Source organism: Toxorhynchites rutilus, chromosome 1 (assembly GCF_029784135.1).
Source record: "Toxorhynchites rutilus septentrionalis strain SRP chromosome 1, ASM2978413v1, whole genome shotgun sequence".
Lineage (NCBI taxonomy): Eukaryota > Metazoa > Arthropoda > Insecta > Diptera > Culicidae > Toxorhynchites > Toxorhynchites rutilus.
In genome coordinates this window covers 76,557,932-76,577,495 of record NC_073744.1, presented here as the reverse complement: position 1 = coordinate 76,577,495, position 19,564 = coordinate 76,557,932, and the positions used below count along the sequence as shown (strand labels likewise).

At 39.4% G+C, this 19,564-nt stretch overlaps 1 protein-coding gene and 1 non-coding gene across 7 annotated transcripts in view; one reads left to right on the top strand and one right to left on the bottom strand.

Moving 5' to 3' along the window:
- Positions 1-652: 652 nt before the first annotated feature.
- Positions 653-19,564, bottom strand: part of LOC129777992 (solute carrier family 46 member 3-like) — an 81,418-nt gene continuing 62,506 nt past the window's right edge. For 3 of the 6 annotated variants that reach the window (XM_055784615.1, XM_055784621.1, XM_055784630.1), the window contains exons 2-7: positions 11,042-11,460; positions 10,573-10,974; positions 2,016-2,284; positions 1,495-1,734; positions 1,187-1,427; positions 653-1,129 (exon numbers count right to left, since the gene is read on the bottom strand). In XM_055784615.1, coding sequence (XP_055640590.1) covers positions 772-1,129; positions 1,187-1,427; positions 1,495-1,734; positions 2,016-2,284; positions 10,573-10,974; positions 11,042-11,325 — 1,794 coding nt within the window. In that variant the 5' untranslated portion in view covers positions 11,326-11,460 and the 3' untranslated portion in view covers positions 653-771. Of the gene's footprint in view, positions 1,130-1,186; positions 1,428-1,494; positions 1,735-2,015; positions 2,285-10,572; positions 10,975-11,041; positions 11,476-19,564 lie in introns of those variants that run through there. The other 3 variants (XM_055784648.1, XM_055784654.1, XM_055784639.1) reach the window with 2 other exon arrangements.
- Trnag-gcc (transfer RNA glycine (anticodon GCC)) lies at positions 8,738-8,808 on the top strand. Its single transcript has one exon. It is a non-coding gene; the product is annotated as a tRNA-Gly (tRNA).

Below are 19,564 nucleotides of genomic sequence, written 5' to 3'. Positions count from 1 at the left end.
TAAATGGAAAGCATAAGGTTGAGGTCGCGACTAGCTAAGATGTCTTTAACCGGTAAGTCAGATTGCCTTCCTAGTGCCCGATAGTGAATCCCGAATGAGTGAATCCGATAGATGAGCCCTGGCAGAATGAAAGTTTATACAGGACCAGACCACTTGCTCGATGTCATGATTACCATCACCACAAACTCAAATATTACTATCAAGTATCCCAATGCGATACAGATGTACATCTAACAAGTAATTATTAGACATGAGTCGGGACATCACGCGAATGTACATATTTTCATTCAAATTTTAACATTTTAAAACTGGCTTCATGTCTTCTAATTTGATAGAGATTACACTAACGAGTTTGGGACCCAAATTATGGCCCCTAATAAAAAATCGCCACCAGACGTCTACACTTTTCCATTGTCAACGCGAATGGATTCGATGGAAATAAGGATGTGGATGGACATGTAAATTTCATGGGACACTTGCTCCACATTCGCGCTGTCGGTCGCGAACAGTGCATTTTATTTCATGCATGAGGTGCTTATTTTATTTGGGAATTACGGAGAACCACTACGAAAAGCACAGACGAAACTCTATTTACTCTAGAGCTTCGTCTGTTTGATATAGCTAATGAAAAACTGAAAATGCAAAAACATCATTATGGTATTGTCTCTTTATTGAAAACGTCACAAACATTCGTTTTAAAAAATATCTCTAATCACAAAAAATAATACTATCTGATATGTCATCACACCCACATAACAACGCCTCATTTGATCACAGTTTGCAATGTTCCACGTGTAGCACCGGTAATGTTTTCATGATTTCAATCGTCTCTTGCATCATTGTATCTCCCTCATCTGGCACGAATCCTGCGTTTGTTCTACCTGCAGCAGCAGATATAGATCCCCTCGTGGCTGAGGACCTCTTCATCGAACCAAACCTTCCAGTGAGCACAGATCCACCGTCATCTTCAACCATTTTGACGCTGTCGACGGTAACAATGGTTCCATTCATAATACTTGCCCCAGCAGACCCATTTTCCGGAGCATCCGCAATCTGGCTGAATTTATCCTTCTGCTTTTCCTCCTCAGCCAGTATTCGTTCCTCACGTTTGTGCACCCGGTACATCCATCTGGGAAGGGGAAAAGACTGATCAAACAAATGCCACCAACGGAACTGAAGAACTTACAAGAAAATCACAACCGCCGGAGCGGTTAATCCGCCGCCCAGCAAAAAGAAGGCTCCTGGTAGAACGTTAATCGTCGACGCGTACACGGTGGTATACATCGGGGCGTAAACGAGCGGCATCAGTGCTTCGGCTACACCGAACAATGAATTCACTTTTCCCAGTTCATCGCTTGCCACCAGCTTGGAAGCAATCGAGCGCATCGAGATGAACGAGGTTCCATTTAGCATCTCCACGATTGGTCCTAAAAGTGCGATTAGGATGGTGATTATCTTCTCTGCGTAAAGGACGACAATATCGTTGAATGATACCTAGATAAAGTTGCCACGTAGTAACGGCGAACGCATACACGAAACTGGATAGAATCTTGGACATACAGGACATCACACCAATCAGTGCGTCATCAATATGTAGCATATGTGAAAATACACCCACAGAGAAAATCGTTCCGATGAGACCAGTCAGCATACCGTACGTGGAAAAAAAACTGAATTCGACTTCGCTCCAGTTGAAACGATACCTCGTGAAGAGGTAAATGACAGACATTTCACCTGAAAATAAAATGCGATCATTACTTTGAATCTCAAGACGTTGAATCTAGCGAAGTGAGCGGGATCGTCAATTTTAACGTTCAAACTCACGCAACATTAAAATTAGAACCAAATGTCAGCGCCAATGTCAACACTTGCGAAATCGTTACCGAAAGCTTCCTCCTTCCCATCAACTCGCTCGCATTATCTTAGATTGATACTAATGACTGGGGCCGCCGATAATCTCTCGCTTCCGCTAAAAACGTCACACGCATGTCGCAGTCCCGCATATTGAAACTCACCGTGCAACGGGCCGATGACAACCATTACCACAATCATCAGCATTATCACCCGCAGTCGGCGCTGCCGTTCGCCTTTTTTGAACGCCACACGGAAGGTCTGCACCACGTGTTCCTTGTCGAAGAAGTCGGCCAGCACACTCTTCTCCTGCGCCTTCAACCGCTCCTTCTCGTTGACGATGTCGACCTCCTCGAGGAAAAACACCCCGTAGAAGAATGCCACCAGATAGAGGCTAGCCGAAATCGAGAACACACCGTAGAATCCGATTTTTCTGTGGGTGGGTGGGCGAGAAACAAAACAGAAACGGATTAGATCAGTGTCAATGGATGGATCAGTGTCACGATTGATGGCGCAACGACCGCGCACCAAGGTAGATCTCAGTGCGGAACGGTGAAACCACAGCCAAAACATTGAATCACGGTGCGACATAATCAGGCTTGCACTGGAAAATTGAAAAACGTGTCAATGCGTTTGTGCGGTCGAATTGGTACACTGAATCTGTTGAAAATTGTTCAAGAAAGTTCAATTACCATACTTGCATGCGGAAATTTGATTTGAATAATCTGTACTTATGTTGATTATGTACATGTACGTAAAATTCCCTGATATATTTTGCTCAACTTATTGTTGTTGATTAACGGTAACGGTAACGGTTAACGGTATAAAAAGTCACAGGAGGGTTGTGTCCGAGACACGATCGCTAAATGGAATCGTACGAATCGAGCGGTATTCATTTTGTTGTATTTGCCCATAGATCAATGTAACGCAGAAAAAAATCGATAGTTTTTTGGAAAACTTAAGATGGAAAAATTCTTAAAGTAGAAATATACATCATGATAAACATTGTTAGTTAATTCGATGATTGGGTTAAAGCTATTTATTTTTGTTCGAAAGTGGAAATGGATTTTCTGTGTTTAACAAGTGCTTCAATGCGTAACAAACACTTGTTAATAGATAGAGTTAACTGCCTAACAATATCGTATTTGTCGACAGCCATTGCGAATTTTTTAATTTATTTTCTTTTCTATTATAGAGGTTGTAAACAACAAAATTCGTACGTCAGCCTTGAAAAAGGCTAATTTGAAGATCAATTAACGCCACACGGAAGGTTGAGAAGATTGAACCCGTGAACGTTCGCTTTGTAAAAAAGGTCAATTTGGGCGGAACGAACTTCGCCGGGTCAGCTAGTGATGAATAACATGATTGATTCGATAGATCTATTTTTATTAGAAAACGAAAACAAAGTCATGATAACAAGATTTGGTTGAAGGGGTGACACCCAAGAAACTCGCCCCGGATGACACCCGGTCACTCTAACGAACGTGATGAATTATAGAGGTTTTAAACTTTTCAGTTCATTCGCCTCTAAGGTCACTCTAAGCCACTGACTATATGCATTGGTTTTTTTTTCTACGAAAATTGAAATAAATCGTTTCATATTTCAAGTCATTTTAACACAGCCACTATTATATGCAATTTAACTCTTAGCCCCCGAGTTGCATATACAGGTCGGACTCGATTATCCGGAGTATTTTATTTTTGATTTCTCTTATTTTAGATCGGAAATTTTGAATAATTTGTATAATAATTCCAATAATTAATATGGGTATCGAATGAAAGGGCTTGACTAGTAGAATACAGTTATTTATGAAAAAATCAAATCCAAAATGGCCGCCACCACAAGATGGCGCCATATACGTTATTTTCACAACCCCACCAATATGGGTATCAAATGAGAGGGATTGACTAGTAGAACACAGTTATTTATGAAAAATGTAAATCCAAAATGGCCGCCACCACAAGATGACTAGTAGAACACAGTTATTTATGGAAAATGTAAATCCAAAATGGCCGCCACCACAAGATGGCGCTATATACATTATTTTCACAATTCCATCAATATGGGTATCAAATGAAAGGGCTTGACTAGTAGAACACAGTTATTTATAAAAAATGCAAATCCAAAATGGCCGCCACCACAAGATGGCGCCATATACATTATTTTCACAACCCCATCAATATGGGTATCAAATGAAAGGGCTTGACTAGGCCACCACAAGATGGTGCCATATACATTTTTTCACAACCCCATAAATATGGGTATCAAATGAAAGGGCTTGACTAGTAATTTTTGAAAAATGCAAATCCAAAGGGAGTAAATGAAATTCGGAAAATCGATTGCTTTTTTCGATGCCAATGACTTAAAAGCATGAAACGTCGAGATCTCGAAAAAAAATTTTTGGCCGAAAATCGACATTTTGAGACTTAGCCTTGAGAGGCAATGAAGGTATGGAAAAAGAATAATTATCGAATTTAAAGAACCGACCATGTACATTTTTTATTGGCCCAAAAAAATGATCTGTACAAAGTTTCAGCTCGATCGGACATGATTTAGGGATGCCTCAAAGCGCTCAAAGTTTTGATTTTTGATCCTCGAAGATCTTCCATGGAAAATCGAGTTTTTTTTCGATGCCAAAAGACTTAAAAAGGCATAAAACGTCGAGATCTGGTGTTATCACATATAAAAATGTTTTGGCCGAAAATCGACTTTTTGGGACTTAGCCTGAGTGGCCAAAAAATCAAAACTTCGAGCGCTTTGAGGCAAATGTACATTGTAGGTTTTTGAAATTTGACATGACCATTTTCGCTGCCACCCTAGTATTCTACCAGTCGAGCACTTTCATTTGATGCTCATATTGATGGATGTTTGAAAAAAAATATGGCGCCATTTTGTGGTGGCGGCCATTCTGGATTTGCATTTTTCATAAATAATTATGTTCTACTAGTCAATCCCTTTCATTTGATATACATATTGATGGGGTTCTGAGGAAATATGTGATCCGCCATTTTGTGGCGGCCGCCATCTTGGATTTACATTCTTCATAAATAACTGTGTTCTACTAGTCAAGCCTTTTCATTCGATACCCATATTGAAGTGATTCTGAGAAAATATGTTATCCGCCATTTTGTAGTGGCCGCCATCTTTGATTTACATTTTCCATAAATAATTGTGTTGTACTGGTCAAGCCCTTTCATTCGATACCCATATTGATAGGGTATGTACATAATCCGCCATTTTGTAGCGGCCGCCATCTTGGATTTTCAAGATAATGGAATACGCAGTTTTATAATGACACCAGAGATAAAGATGTGTTTAAGATTTATCGATCAACAGGAAGGGGATTAAATTTATATTATTGTGGTACAGCGCTACAAACAAAAGTTACAAAGTTACAAAGTCACAAACATACAAACGGGTCAAGCTAGATAGAAACGTTTAATAAATAAGTGCAAATCATAATTAGTTTACGTTTACCGAGAGAATTTTTTTTATGATTCGATTATCCGGAGTGAAAAAAAATCAATACTCCGGATAATCGAGTCCGACCTGTATTTGCAATTCCGATTTGCAAGCCTCCTTGGTTTTGAAATATGTGTTAGGGGGCACATTTCGGTGGGAACAAAAGCTCTCCGTATTTTCATGTATCTGCAATGCCGATTTCTTCAGGTACCTTGGTTTTGAAGTCTGTTGTTTTAATAAAACATATAATTTACATTTTCACTGTAATGAATTGTTATGGAGTGTCCTAAATGATTGATGCAAAACTCTTGTAAATCTATCAGAAAATGACTGAGCAATAATTGTGACTACAAGAGGAAGCTTGTATCTTAAATTTCGACCAATCAGAACGAGGTATTTTCGTTTGGACAATTGTTGAGATTTTTCAATTGTTCGACACTTAGTTGCATGACATATATTATTTTATTCATTTGAAAAAAAAAAGTTATGGAGTGCCGTAATCGATGGCGCAAGAATTTCATCAATCCATCATAAAATGACTGAGCAATAAGCGTTTGAAATTGGACATTTTTCGCGATGCGATCGATTTTCTTTTTTTTTTCAATTTTTACCCCCAATATGTTCCCGAAAAACGTAATCCTACGTCAAAATTTAAAACAGTACAACTGTCACCTCGTGAGGGTAAAATGGATACCTTCACATATCATACTAAATCATATGTACAAAACAAGTAGACACACATAATGCTTCGCATAATGAGGTTTGGTTTTGGTTGGGGTGGCATATTTTTCCAGGATCAAAGCCACAAAAGGGATCCCTTCAAAAGCTGAACGGTTCTTTTAATAAGCCAATTGTAACACACGTGGTGTGGCATATGGAAATCACAGCTCTTCCATATCAAGGGCTCACAATTGTGATGCAAAAAAGTCAATGATCGTTGCCCTATAGCGGTCATCATTAACTGTCAATATCAATGCTCTTACGATACATTACGAGTAAAATTAACAAAATAGAGTAAAAGTGGTGTTAAAAAGAAACAGGGTTGCTAGAATTGATTACTCGAACTGAACCATGGTTTGCATTAAAAAAATCCGCTCAAGGCAAGCGTTCAGGTGTCACGATGAAATGGCAAAAAAAAAAACAAACAGCTGTCAACATAGGGCATATGCCAGGTGTAGAAGTCTGAAACCAGACTGTTTTTGAAGAAAACTCATATTTATCCATGTTATTCAAATGAATCGATAGCTATATCGATATCTACCGAAAGCTGCGCATTTGAAAAAAATTCCCAACTAAATGATTTGATCAATCAAACCATGGTAGAGTTTGCAGTGTATAATGAATAATTATCATTATCACAAAATCACTTTGTGTTGTCTTTTTGATGCTCTAGTCGTTTTTGACCGAAAGCTCGATTTGAATTGATCATTTGTTGTTGGCAGTGCTCAGTGTTAACAGTTTCGCTAGGTTTTAGTAGCTCATAGTAGATCAATCCTGTTCTTATTTTACCAAACACAGAGTATTGTTTTCCTTTCATAGCGATTTGACCGATGCAACCGATGTTGATGGTTCTCCCGGACTTACCCTAGATCTAGGGCGCTCAGGATTCTCGAAATAAATCCACATAAACCACTTTCTATCCAATACACATTCGCCGATAGAAAAATAATTTCTTTTCGTACCATTTCTCATGTAATTTTTCGGTTTTCCTGTTGTCTTTCGTGTAGCACGTGTTGATCCTTTCCGTGGTCTCCAAACGTGTGCAGATGGCTTCTTGAGTCACATCCAGTTGATCTGCGAGTTGTTATTGCGCTTGAGTGTCATCTTCTTCCGAAAATGCTTGGAGTTCACTGCCCTCGAATCTTTTGGAGGTCACCATTTCTATTTTTGACGTAGGACTACGTCTTTCATTTCTATACCGGGGTGTAAAATCAAAGTTTCGAAACCGAAAGCGTTACGCCGAAGACCGAGATTTTGAGTGTTAATAGCTCCTAAACAACTGAACGAAATGGTATGATAAACACTTCACTCGAAAGATAAAATGTCTACGCGTTCTATACTTGTTACTTTCTGATCCAAAAACTTGTTTCAATAGTCTTAAATTTGCTTTCAAAATAGGCTATTGAAATCACCAATCGGTATATAAGCGAGCGCCGCTCGGAAATCTACTCAGTTCTAATTGAACAGCGATTGGAGCATGTTGTCGCTGTTGTGGTGAAGCTCTTCATTTATCATGAAAGCGCGGATGAACGGTGTCACCAAGAGCCTGTTTGTGCACCTTAGGTCAGAAGGGAATCCATCAGGAGGAGAGTGATGCTACAAACGGTTCCCCGGGAAGATCTCGAAGCAGCCGCTACACACACACACATACACGCACGGAATTACTTCCGTTTGGATCGAGAATCCGGAAAATAATCTGCCAGTTCCTCTAGGAATTTAAAAATACATTCATGTGAAAGAGTTTATTTGAATGTTTTCTATCCATGTAACACTGTGACCAAATATGTTTCAATCAAGTGCTATTAAAAGATGGTTATCGAGTTAGCATTAACCACTGGTGGGCTTCCAGTATCGAGGAAAATGTGGAAATATCTAATCGTTACTGAAAATAATCTGCCAGTTCCTCTGGGAATTTAAAATTACATTCATATGAAAGAGTTTATTTTAATGTTTTCTATCCATGTAACACTGTGACCAAATACATTAGGTTTTGTGATTTTTCAATCAATCGCAATCAACAGGATAGCTTCTGAAGATTATTCTTCCCCATCAGTAGGATATTTCCGTATCCAATATTGGATGCATAAAACCTTGTGCCTCCAACGTAACGCTCTCGTTTTCGAAGTTCTCCAAATATTCATTCATTCAGAATGAATTCAGATTCAACTTCATACAAATGATCTCTAAATCAACGATAGTCCTACGTCACCCTTGCGGTTATACCATAGATATAACCCACTTCCTGTTTTTTTTTGAGCCACTCAAAGCACCGCGATTTTCCAGGAGATTTTGCAGAAGTTGTCATTCAATGGTAGCAGAAAATCAACGCTGACTGCGAATCGACTACTCTCCAGGCACAAAAGTAGACATGTTCAAAGAAGAGTTGAAATCTTTTGCTAGATATTAATATTAATAATTCAGTATGATGAGGATTACATTGCCAGTCAGAGCCAGTTAGAGCCAAGCGAATTCCGGTTACATGTTGATACACCTAATATAAAAAGTGTTGCCAACTTAAAGTTTAATATCTCTATAATTTCAAGCCACACCTTATTTGAATGTAGCCTATTCTAACGATAATTATCGAACAACTGCTTTCATAATCAATAAAAACGTTACGTTAGCCAACATTCTATGGTATAATATGGTATCGTCTCGCTACCGCTTGTTAATTCCTGAAACTATCTACAATCTGACAACAAAGCATCGGTGGTTCAGTGGTAGAATGCTCGCCTGCCACGCGGGCGGCCCGGGTTCGATTCCCGGCCGATGCAAGACTTAAAACAACTCTTTTATTATTGTACTATTGTTTACTAAGAATCCGTTCACACTAGCATTTGGCGATCTTTATATTAAAAAACAGAATCGATTTTCCAAACGGCGTAGGGATCGATCCGATGATTAAATCAGTACCAAAGAATTGATCTTTGAAAAATTGAATGCTTTTTTCGATTTAATTGCTTATTCTTCAAACAGGGAATACAAATTTCATATTTCTATTGAAACATCAAAAGCATTTTGTTACGTTCCTAAGTATGTAGGCCACATCCACATGGCATTCATCTTGTACCGTCAGGCAGTCGTTTTATTAAATAAATAAAAAAAAAACATTATTAGAAATTCAACAACTGCTCAGAACTATGCTGACAATGATCCGATAAAAGCCAATCATGCCAAAAATCTGTCAATTAGTCGAAGCCGATTCACCTTTCGCCTGTAATTGATGTCAACATCAGGTTCAGTTATCCTATGCGCAATTGGTTGCAGTACATCCCCTCAGTAGCTGCCATTAATTCTATCTCTGTCAGTATTTGTACAGAAGTAAATCATAGAAGAAACGATCCAAATGTTGACATTATGTTTAACGAAAAAGGTTAGGTGGCAACTGGTGAGATAAGTGGCTTGAAAAACAAAACTACAAAAAGTTTTTCTAAGATCGAAAGATCGAAAGCAAAAAAATCGATTCTCTCAATTTTCCGAGTACAAAAGATCGATCCAAACTATCGAAAATCGGAATGGAAAAGATCGATCTTCTAAGAATCGATCCGAGATCCTAGTTTACACCTGCTTCCTAAACCATCTTTGTTGACTGTAACAATTAGCAATGAATCCGATAGTCAAAAACAACAGAATGCCGCCATCATTTTTTCACGACTTTATTGAGCATAGCACAATTCGATTCACATGCCTCCTTATTTATTGAATAACATTTTGCCAAGGTAATTCCATTGCGCCTCTCTTACAGTGTCGGACAAAACATAAAGACCACAACTTAAGCAAAAAAAGAAAGTGACAAAACTTTGAGAAAAAAAAAAACAATCTAATCCAGTGCTCCATTTATAATAGTTTATTTGCATTGTTCGAAGAAATTTATAACGTCTGTAGTTGAAACAATAGTCATTCATTAAAAAATGCTTTTTAAGCATACATAACAACTAAAATGACGCGACAAAATTTAGGACCAATTCCTCGTTTCGGCTGTTTCGAGTGTGGTTTCGATCGATTTTTGAAGAAAATTGATTATTTCTCGGTGTGTTTTGTGTTTTTCGGATCCTGGTAAGTATTTAGCATATAAACAAAAAGTATGTAAGGTTTCAATTCTCGAATTCTAGTTGCAGTTGACGGAAAATGGGGTCGTGTCCTAGATACAACCCCTTACAATTTTTTTCCAAATGGAGGGTTCTACATGCGAACAATTCTAATAATTATTCAAAACACGAAAAACAAAAATATTCTGTGCGATCACGAAAACTGAAAAAGGACAAATTTGACTGTCGGAAACTTCTTCCCTTCAATTATCAAAATTATTTTCAACCATATATCAATTCCGACACACCGCATTTCCCCCCAAAAGGATCACAACGGTTTATTGCTTCCGCGAATAATTGCTACCGAGATTCAATTTGACAATTTGTGAATAATATTAGTCTTCTATTCGGAAGTGGCACGCGCCACCGCGTCACGCCAGAAGCAATAACACCATTTGGCCGTGGTACCCCAACACAGCGCATGCATACTAAACAGTATTCGTTACTTACTTGAGCAGAATGCCGCTGAACGCCATCCCGATTGGAACACCGAGCGAGAAGCATAAATTCACAATGCCAATTCGGAGCGTTCGTTCTTCTGTTGTCGTCACGTCCGCGATATAACTGAAGACACCCATAAACATGGTGAACCAGCCGCCCGCCAGGGCAGGAAATAATGCTTCCGTCACCGCAGCCGCCTCCATTGGCAACCACTCGAAGTATGTGCACAAGATCAAACCGATAGCCGTTGTGAACTCGCCGATAATTGGAATAAGGATGCAAGGTTTTCGCCGACCATGCCGATCACTCCAGGAGCCCCAGAAAAGGATGAGCAGACAGGGGAGGGCACTCTGGAGCACGGTTTTCCAACCAGCCATACGAGCTACAATCTGCTGGACCATTTCCTCTTCACTGCAATACAAAAATATATTTGTGTATTATGAGCAATATTCATCGTCAATTAGTTCCCAGTCCTTACTGTGTATAATTAGCCGTGTCCCGTCGGGTCAGGGCGTCACATATCGTCTCTCCGTAATCCAAGTTCACCCGGCATGCTTTTTCTAGGTTGAGATTCTGCGTCGCCAGTCCGGCCAACACGCTCGGCATAATATAGCATGCAACGATAGGTTCGACCGTTATGTTATCCTTGAAATAACGTAACTTCTCCTTTAGCGAACTGCTTGACTTCATCGTTGATTGCTTTTGCTGCTGCTGCTGCTGTTCTTTCATTTTTTCTAACGATGCACCTGACTCATTCGTCATGGTGGTGGAGATTCAATAATTAACTCAATCACAGCGCATATGCACAAGTGCACTTATGAGGAACACAGCTGCTTATCAGCTCAATCAGTAGTCATTAGAAGACTGCAGAGATTTACTTGTTATTAAACACTCCACCTGTGCGGGTCCATCGTAAAAACAACCGTTATTTAATAGTCGTGGAGCAGAATAAGTTATAACTCAAACAGTAATTCACGATTTATGTGACACACCAACTTTTATCCGAATTCCATTCATCCGAATCCCATAAATCGAAGTGTAACATTTACCCGAATGTCACGCGAATCCGAGGGCAACACACAGTTCATGTTTCAGGGGAGAAAAAGCTTTAAATCTAGAATGTTTTGCCGTACTGCCGAACAAATTAGGCATAAATTTCAGCATAACTCAAAAAACTAATCAAGCAAATTGATCCAAATTTGGCATATGGAGGTTTTAAAGAGCAATAATTGTTTCTATGATGGTTCGACACAACCCCCTCTCTAAGGGAAGGGGGCTGCTATACAAATAAAACACAAACCTCTGCATAACTAGAGAACTAATCAAGCACAATTTGGGATGTGAGGGTTTTTGGGTATGAGAAATGTTTCTATGATGGTGTTACACCTCTTCTCCTCCCTCTCCTGGAATGGGGTGGGGGTCCCATGAAAATATTACACATATCTCAACCAAATATGATAATTGGAAATTTTCGGAAAACTCTGAAGGACAAAGGGAAAATTCAGAAAATTAAATTTCCATATGTTCTACAATTATATAGTGACAAGCGTTGTTAGTTCATTTGATGTTTGCGCTAACGAAATTGATCTTTGTTCGAAACTAAAAATGGATTTTCAGGTGATGAAACACACTCCTATATCTTCTCCTATCCATAAAAATATGGAATATGGATCGAATGTGTTGATAAGAGCAAAACTCGAGGAAGGAATTATTTGATGTAGGGCTGTCTTTATTCTATCATATTTTCGATATCAAACATTTATTCTATGTAACGGAGAAACATGTTATTTGCAAGTGGATGAAAAATCTTGAACGAGAATTGTGTCTGAAAATCTATATATATATATATATATAAATCTCGTGTCACGATGTTCGTGGTCGAACTCCTTTGAAACGGCTCGACCGATTTTTATGGAATTATGCTTAAAAAACATGGTAGAGATGAGAACAGGTCGTAAACTATATTTGATACCACTAGGATACCGATTACCGTATGTTTAATATCGAATAGGGTGGCCCTATGTAGAAAAGAAACGATTTGAGATGAAAATTTGTTTTGTATTATTTCTTCCTAAATCTTCTATGTATATAAAAATGGATTTCTGTCTGTCTGTCTGATTCTTATGGACTCGGAAACTACTGAACCGATCAACAAGAAAATTGATATGTAGGGGTTTTTGGGGTCGGGGAAAGTTTTCGTGATAGTTTGAGACCCCTCCCCCCTCTCTAAAGGGGGCTGCCATACAAATAAAACACAAATTTGTACATTACTCGGGAATTAATCAAGCAAATGAAACGCAATTTGGCATATGGAGGTTTTAGGGTGCAATAAATGATTCTATGGTGGCTAGACTCTCCACCCCCTCTCTAAGGGGGGCTGCCATACAAATGAAACACAAATTTCTGCATTACACGAGAATTAATCAAGCAAATGAAACCAAATTTGGCATGAGGAGGTTTTAGGGTGCAATAAATGGTTTTACGGTGGTCAGATACTCCTCCCCCTTCTCTTAGGGGGGGGGGGGGGTATGTGGTTTTCTGCCATACAAATGAAAGACAAATTTCTGCATAATTGGAAAACTAATAAAGCAAATGAAGCCAAATTTGTCATGCGAATCTTTTAGGGGACACGAAAAGTTTCCGTGGTGAATAGACACTCATCCCCTCTTTCTGAGCAATAGAAATGAAACACAAATTTCTGCATAACTCGAGAACTAATCAAGCAAATGGAACCAAATTAGGCATATGGAGGTTAATAAAATAAATGTTTCTATGGTGGTTAAACACTCCACCCCCCCCCCCTCTCTAAGGGGAGGCTGCCATACAAATGAAACACAAATTACAGGGGGCACACAAACACAAGCTTCTGCATAACTCGAGAACTAATCAAGCACAATTTGGGATAATTTTTTTTTTTTTTATTTTACAAAGACAACATGCTATACATGGATGCCCTAATGCTTCATAACTACTACTACTACTACTTATAATACTACCACTACAAACTACAACTATGTAAATATATACTACCTTAACTAATCAAGTTAATTAAGAGCAATAGAATACATTTTTTTGAGGGACGAACGAGACAGATGGAAATCGAAACAGACACTACAACGGTTGAATACGCGGCACATGCTAGATATAGGTTCATTATACCCGTAATTTGTTCGGGTTGATGGGATGTATAAATAGTTCTGAGATCGTAAATTACGGCGATTTATGTTGAAATTAATCAACCGAAGGAGCTCAGGACAATCGATGTTCGACAAAATCAAGTCGGAGGTAAATAGGGCCTTGGCAACGTTCCTGCGTGAAGCTAATGAGTCCAGTCCAATCAATTTGCAGCGATCCTCGTATCTAGGTAGGTTTATTGGATTCCACGGTAAATTGCGCAAGGCGAAACGAACGAATTTTCGCTGTATCGACTCAATTCGCTGAACATTATTCTGGTAATACGGTGACCAAACCACGCATGCATATTCAAGGATCGAGCGTACCAATGAGCAATAGAGAGCCTTAATGCAGTGTACGTCCTTGAAGTCCTTTGTGACGCGGAAGAGAAAACCAAGAGTTTTAGACGCTTTAGATACGATGTAGGATATATGGTCTCGAAAGGTTAATTTACATGCCAGCATAATCCCGAGGTCTTTGATTGTGTTGACACGGTCAAGTAAAACACCATGCAGCTTATATCCGAAGCTTATTGACGAACGCTTGCGTGAGAATGAAATGACTGAACATTTTGAAGGGTTTAAAAATATCCTGTTGGTTACACACCCTTGGGCGAATATGTCTAATTGCTGTTGTAAAAACTCAGCTTCTTCGATGCAGTTCACTGGGAGGAACAATTTAAAGTCATCCGCATATGAAAGTTTCAGACACTTGAGGCTAAAATTTACATCGTTAAGGTACAACAGAAATATGTATGGACCCAGGTGACTGCCTTGAGGAACATCTGATGTTACGCGAAAAGACGTAGATATAGTGTCTCCTAATTTCACTGACATTTCGCGATCAGTGAGGTATGAATGAAGCCACTTCAAAAAAGAACCGTTGAATCCAAGACGATGGAGCTTAGCTATTGCAATGTCGTGGTTGATTAAATCAAATGCTGCAGAAAAATCTGTGTACACCGCATCAATTTGATTTCGAGATTCTAGAGAGCGGGCAATGTAGGAAGTATACAGAACGAGATTTGTAGTCGTTGATCTCTTAGACATGAATCCATGTTGTTCATCTTGAATGTAGCTGTTGCAAGCATGGGAAATGTAATCCAAAATAATTATCTCAAATAGTTTGGAGATAGCGCATAGGCAGGCAATTCCTCTGTAATTCCTGACGTTCTTCTTGCAACCCTTCTTGAATACCGGGAACACGAATGACTTCTTCTACACATTTGGAAAAGTACCACAGAGGATGGAACGGCGGAACAAGATGCTCAACGGTGTCGAGAGGTTGCTTGAGCACTTCTTCAAAATAATAGAAGGGATACCGTCAGGTCCAGCATTTGAGGAAATCCTTAATTTTTTGCAGGCATCGTGTACAATAACGGCATTTATTGACGGATTATTACCAACAGACGACAGGCTGGGAACGTTGCTAATAGTTGAAGAAATTTGATGGCTATTGAGTTTTCGTCAACAAAAACTCCGCTAAACTGCTTCCGAAACAGCTCACAGATACCTTCTTTGGTATCAGCAACATCGTTGTCGCACATCATTACGGTAGGCAAACCAATCTCTTTTCTCTGACTGTCAATATGTCTCCAGAAACCTCTTGGATTGGCACGCAAGTTTGACTGAATGCGATTTTTATAGGCGTTACACAGGGTTTTGTTCAAATTTTTATAATTTTTGTTCGCAACTGAATACCGGTTTCTCCACAAGTCACAGCGATATTTAGCAAATTTCCGTAGGTTTGATCTTTTTTTTGTTCTCAGGCGTTTTAGATTGTGATTCAGCCATGGTGGGTGGGGTGGTTTACTATTCACCTTTTTGGGAACAAACTGTTCGATCGCGTAAAGCAATACATTGTTCAAGGATGATGTGGCTTTGTCTATGGCATGGTCATTCAAAATTTCGTCCCAATCGATGCTAAGAAAGAAACGATTCATTGACGCGAAGTTGGCTTTGCGATAGTTATAATAAACTGACTCGATAGTACGGGCAAAAACAAGTGGTGGTGTAACGGACACAGAGATCAAAAGTGGAGGATGATGACGACATTGTGTCACCAAAGGAGAAGGCTAAACTGCTTCCGAAACAGCTCACAGATACCTTCTTTGGTATCAGCAACATCGTTGTCGCACATCATTACGGTAGGCAAACCAATCTCTTTTCTCTGACTGTCAATATGTCTCCAGAAACCTCTTGGATTGGCACGCAAGTTTGACTGAATGCGATTTTTATAGGCGTTACACAGGGTTTTGTTCAAATTTTTATAATTTTTGTTCGCAACTGAATACCGGTTTCTCCACAAGTCACAGCGATATTTAGCAAATTTCCGTAGGTTTGATCTTTTTTTTGTTCTCAGGCGTTTTAGATTGTGATTCAGCCATGGTGGGTGGGGTGGTTTACTATTCACCTTTTTGGGAACAAACTGTTCGATCGCGTAAAGCAATACATTGTTCAAGGATGATGTGGCTTTGTCTATGGCATGGTCATTCAAAATTTCGTCCCAATCGATGCTAAGAAAGAAACGATTCATTGACGCGAAGTTGGCTTTGCGATAGTTATAATAAACTGACTCGATAGTACGGGCAAAAACAAGTGGTGGTGTAACGGACACAGAGATCAAAAGTGGAGGATGATGACGACATTGTGTCACCAAAGGAGAAGGTGCTTTAATGACAGCTATGTTGTGAACTATCTCTGAACTTGCGAAACATAGGTCAAGAATACGGTTATTGTCGTTGAGGATACCATTCATTTGACATATTCCAGCAGTGCTAAAGCAATCTATCAGGCGTTCAATCAATGGATTAACAGATGAATGAGAAATATCTGGATATAGATATTTCGATGCGCTGGAACTCCAAGCGATACCAGGCATGTTAAAATCACCCAGCAAGATGATGCTGTCGTCCAAGTAGACACTTTTAGATATTGGGTTCGATTCCCAATCTGTCAAGGATCTTCCCGGGTTGGAAATTTTCTTGGCATGCCTTAAAAAAACTTTGGCTCTGAAGTTGGGATTATCATTATGATAATGTCGATACGGATAGGACCATTGTTTTTCTTTTAAGTTATTGCCTATTTATGATGTTCGATTAATAGAAATTCTTTTGGTATGAGAAATGTTTCTATGATGGTATGACACCCCTCCCTCCTCTGGAATGGAGAGGGGGTCCCATAAAAATATTACACGTATTTCAACCTAAAATATTCCAACCAAACATGATAATTGAAAATTTTCGGAAAACTCTGAAGAAAAAAGGGAAAATTCGGCAAGTAAGATTCCCATATGTTCTACGCACGATGAAACGCAGTCCAATATCTTCTTCTATCTATACCAATAAAAAAAAGTATCGCCGAATGTGTTGACAAGAGCAGAACTCGATGATGATGATGATGACCCACCTCATACCCCTACAAAGGTTTGAACTGGCCGATTTATCTAATAGATAATAATTATATTTAACCAAATTAGGACATCAGTATTATAAAACAAAACAGCGAACTGACTCTGTTGCAGGCAAGAATTTCTATTAATCGAACATCATAAATAGGCAAAAACTTTAAAAGAAAAACAAAGGTCCTATCCGTATCGACATTATCATAATGATAATCCCAACTTCAGAGCCAAAGTTTTTTTAAGGCATGTCAAGAAAATTTCCAACCCGGGAAGATCCTTGACAGATTGGGAATCGAACCAAATATCTAAAAGTGTCTACTTAGAACATGATAGAGATCTGCCACATTCAGAAATACTCGATATAACCATCTTATAAAAAGATGGTTTACGACAATTCTGAATGAGCTATCCCCATTCCAGTTTCCACTTCAGACCCACATAAAAATTTCATTATGTATCAGTGTTCTGCCAGTGTTTCGTTCCATTAACATAGTCCAGGCCCACCAAACGCACGCGAGGCTCAAACTCTCGTAGACAACGTTTATTACTTTTTTTAACAATATACATTAACAAAACAACAACAAAAAATCATCATCATCAGTACGAACATGGTTGCAACAGAACAACAGCAACAGAACGAATCCATGGAATCCCAGATCACCTACGCTCCGATTCTATTCCGCCGATATTTTCGGCAGAATATGGGAAAGTTAGATCTGATAAAATGTTCTTTACTGACGGTTCATTCATAAACGGGTCCACTGGCTTCGGCATCTTCAATGAAAATTCCAGTGCCTCTTTCAAACTCAAAGATCCTTGTTCCGTGTATGTCGCTGAACTGGGTGCGATATATTACGCATTAGGGATCATTGAAACATTACCCATCGACCACTATTTTATTTTTTCAGACAGTCTCAGAGGCAATAGAGGCAATCCGCTCAATGAAAGTTGATAAACGCTCATCTTATTTCCTAACAAGAATAAGACAACTATTGAGTGTTTTGGTCGAAAAATTATTCAAGATTACCTTAGCATGGGTTCCCTCTCATTGCTCGATTCCGGGGAATGAGAAAGCGGACTCGCTAGCTAAGGTGGGCGCTTTAGAAGGCACACTTTTTGAAAGGCAAATTGCTTATAATGAATTTTTCCACATTCCTCGTCAGTATACGCTCGTAAGTTGGCAGCGCATGTGGAGTGGTGATGAGTTCGGTCGTTGGTTACACACGATTATTCCTAAGGTCTCGACGAGTGCATGGTTCAAGGGATTGAATGTAGGTCGTAATTTCATTCGCGTGATATCTCGGCTTATGTCCTATCACTACAACCTAAACGCGCATCTCTATCGCATTGGGCTCGCAGCAAACAATCTTTGTGATTGTGGCGATGGCTACCACGACAGCGAACATGTTGTCTGGTCGTGTATCCGGTTCCATGCTGCTCGCTCTCAGCTCTCTAGAGCACTGAGAGCACAAGGCAGACAATCGGATATCCCCGTCCGGGATATCTTAGGTAGCCGGGATCCTGATCTTCTGCTTCATCTATACCTGTTCCTCAGAAACGCCGATGTTAACGTTTAATGATGTTTCCTTCGTTGTGTCCCTGTTTCGTATCCCTCCTATCCGATCGATAAACTTTTACTTAGTCGCGCGATACATACACACACTCTTTACAGATGCACGGGCCAAAGGTTGTGCAGTCCACTGATCATTCAACAAGAGCCAAAGGTTGTACCGCTCATAACAACTCTACACGAGCTGATAATTGCGCCGGCTAGTGACCATTCTATCCTGGATTCCTCGAGTCGAGAAAGACGCACCACGCTAGATATGGGGTACAGACTAGGGGGCGTTGCTGATTAATGGTCAGCTGCATCCCAATAGGAAGTATCCCGTGTCGGGCACACGTACAGAGCATCGAAGACTGCAACATACCAATTATGAGAACACTTGTAATACTAACCTCGAGCCAACCGCGAATAATCGGTTACATATTACTAACATAGTTGTAAGCAAACATTGTCGAAATATTGAACTCCCGGCCCCGTTAGGCTGACGCCATATGAGCCTTAATAAAAATATATATTTTGGATAAATTATAAAACCTGTTTACAAAACAGATTTTACGTGTGAAATACACATTTTCTTGAACTCTGTCATTGTTGCTGCACGTTTAATTTCTCTGGGCATCGAATTGAAGAAATTTATACCTTTATATAACAACGAGTTCTGCGACCTACTAAACATAAAGTTGGGTGTTCTTGCATCATTCGCGTTTCTTGTATTGTATCTATGAACATCACTTCCTCTTTCAATTCGATCACACAAATATCCAGGCAGCATATCGTTCAAAATTTTGAAGATGAACACCATTGTCATGTAATAAATTCTCTGCTTCACAGATAGCCACTGTAGCGCGTCCAACATCA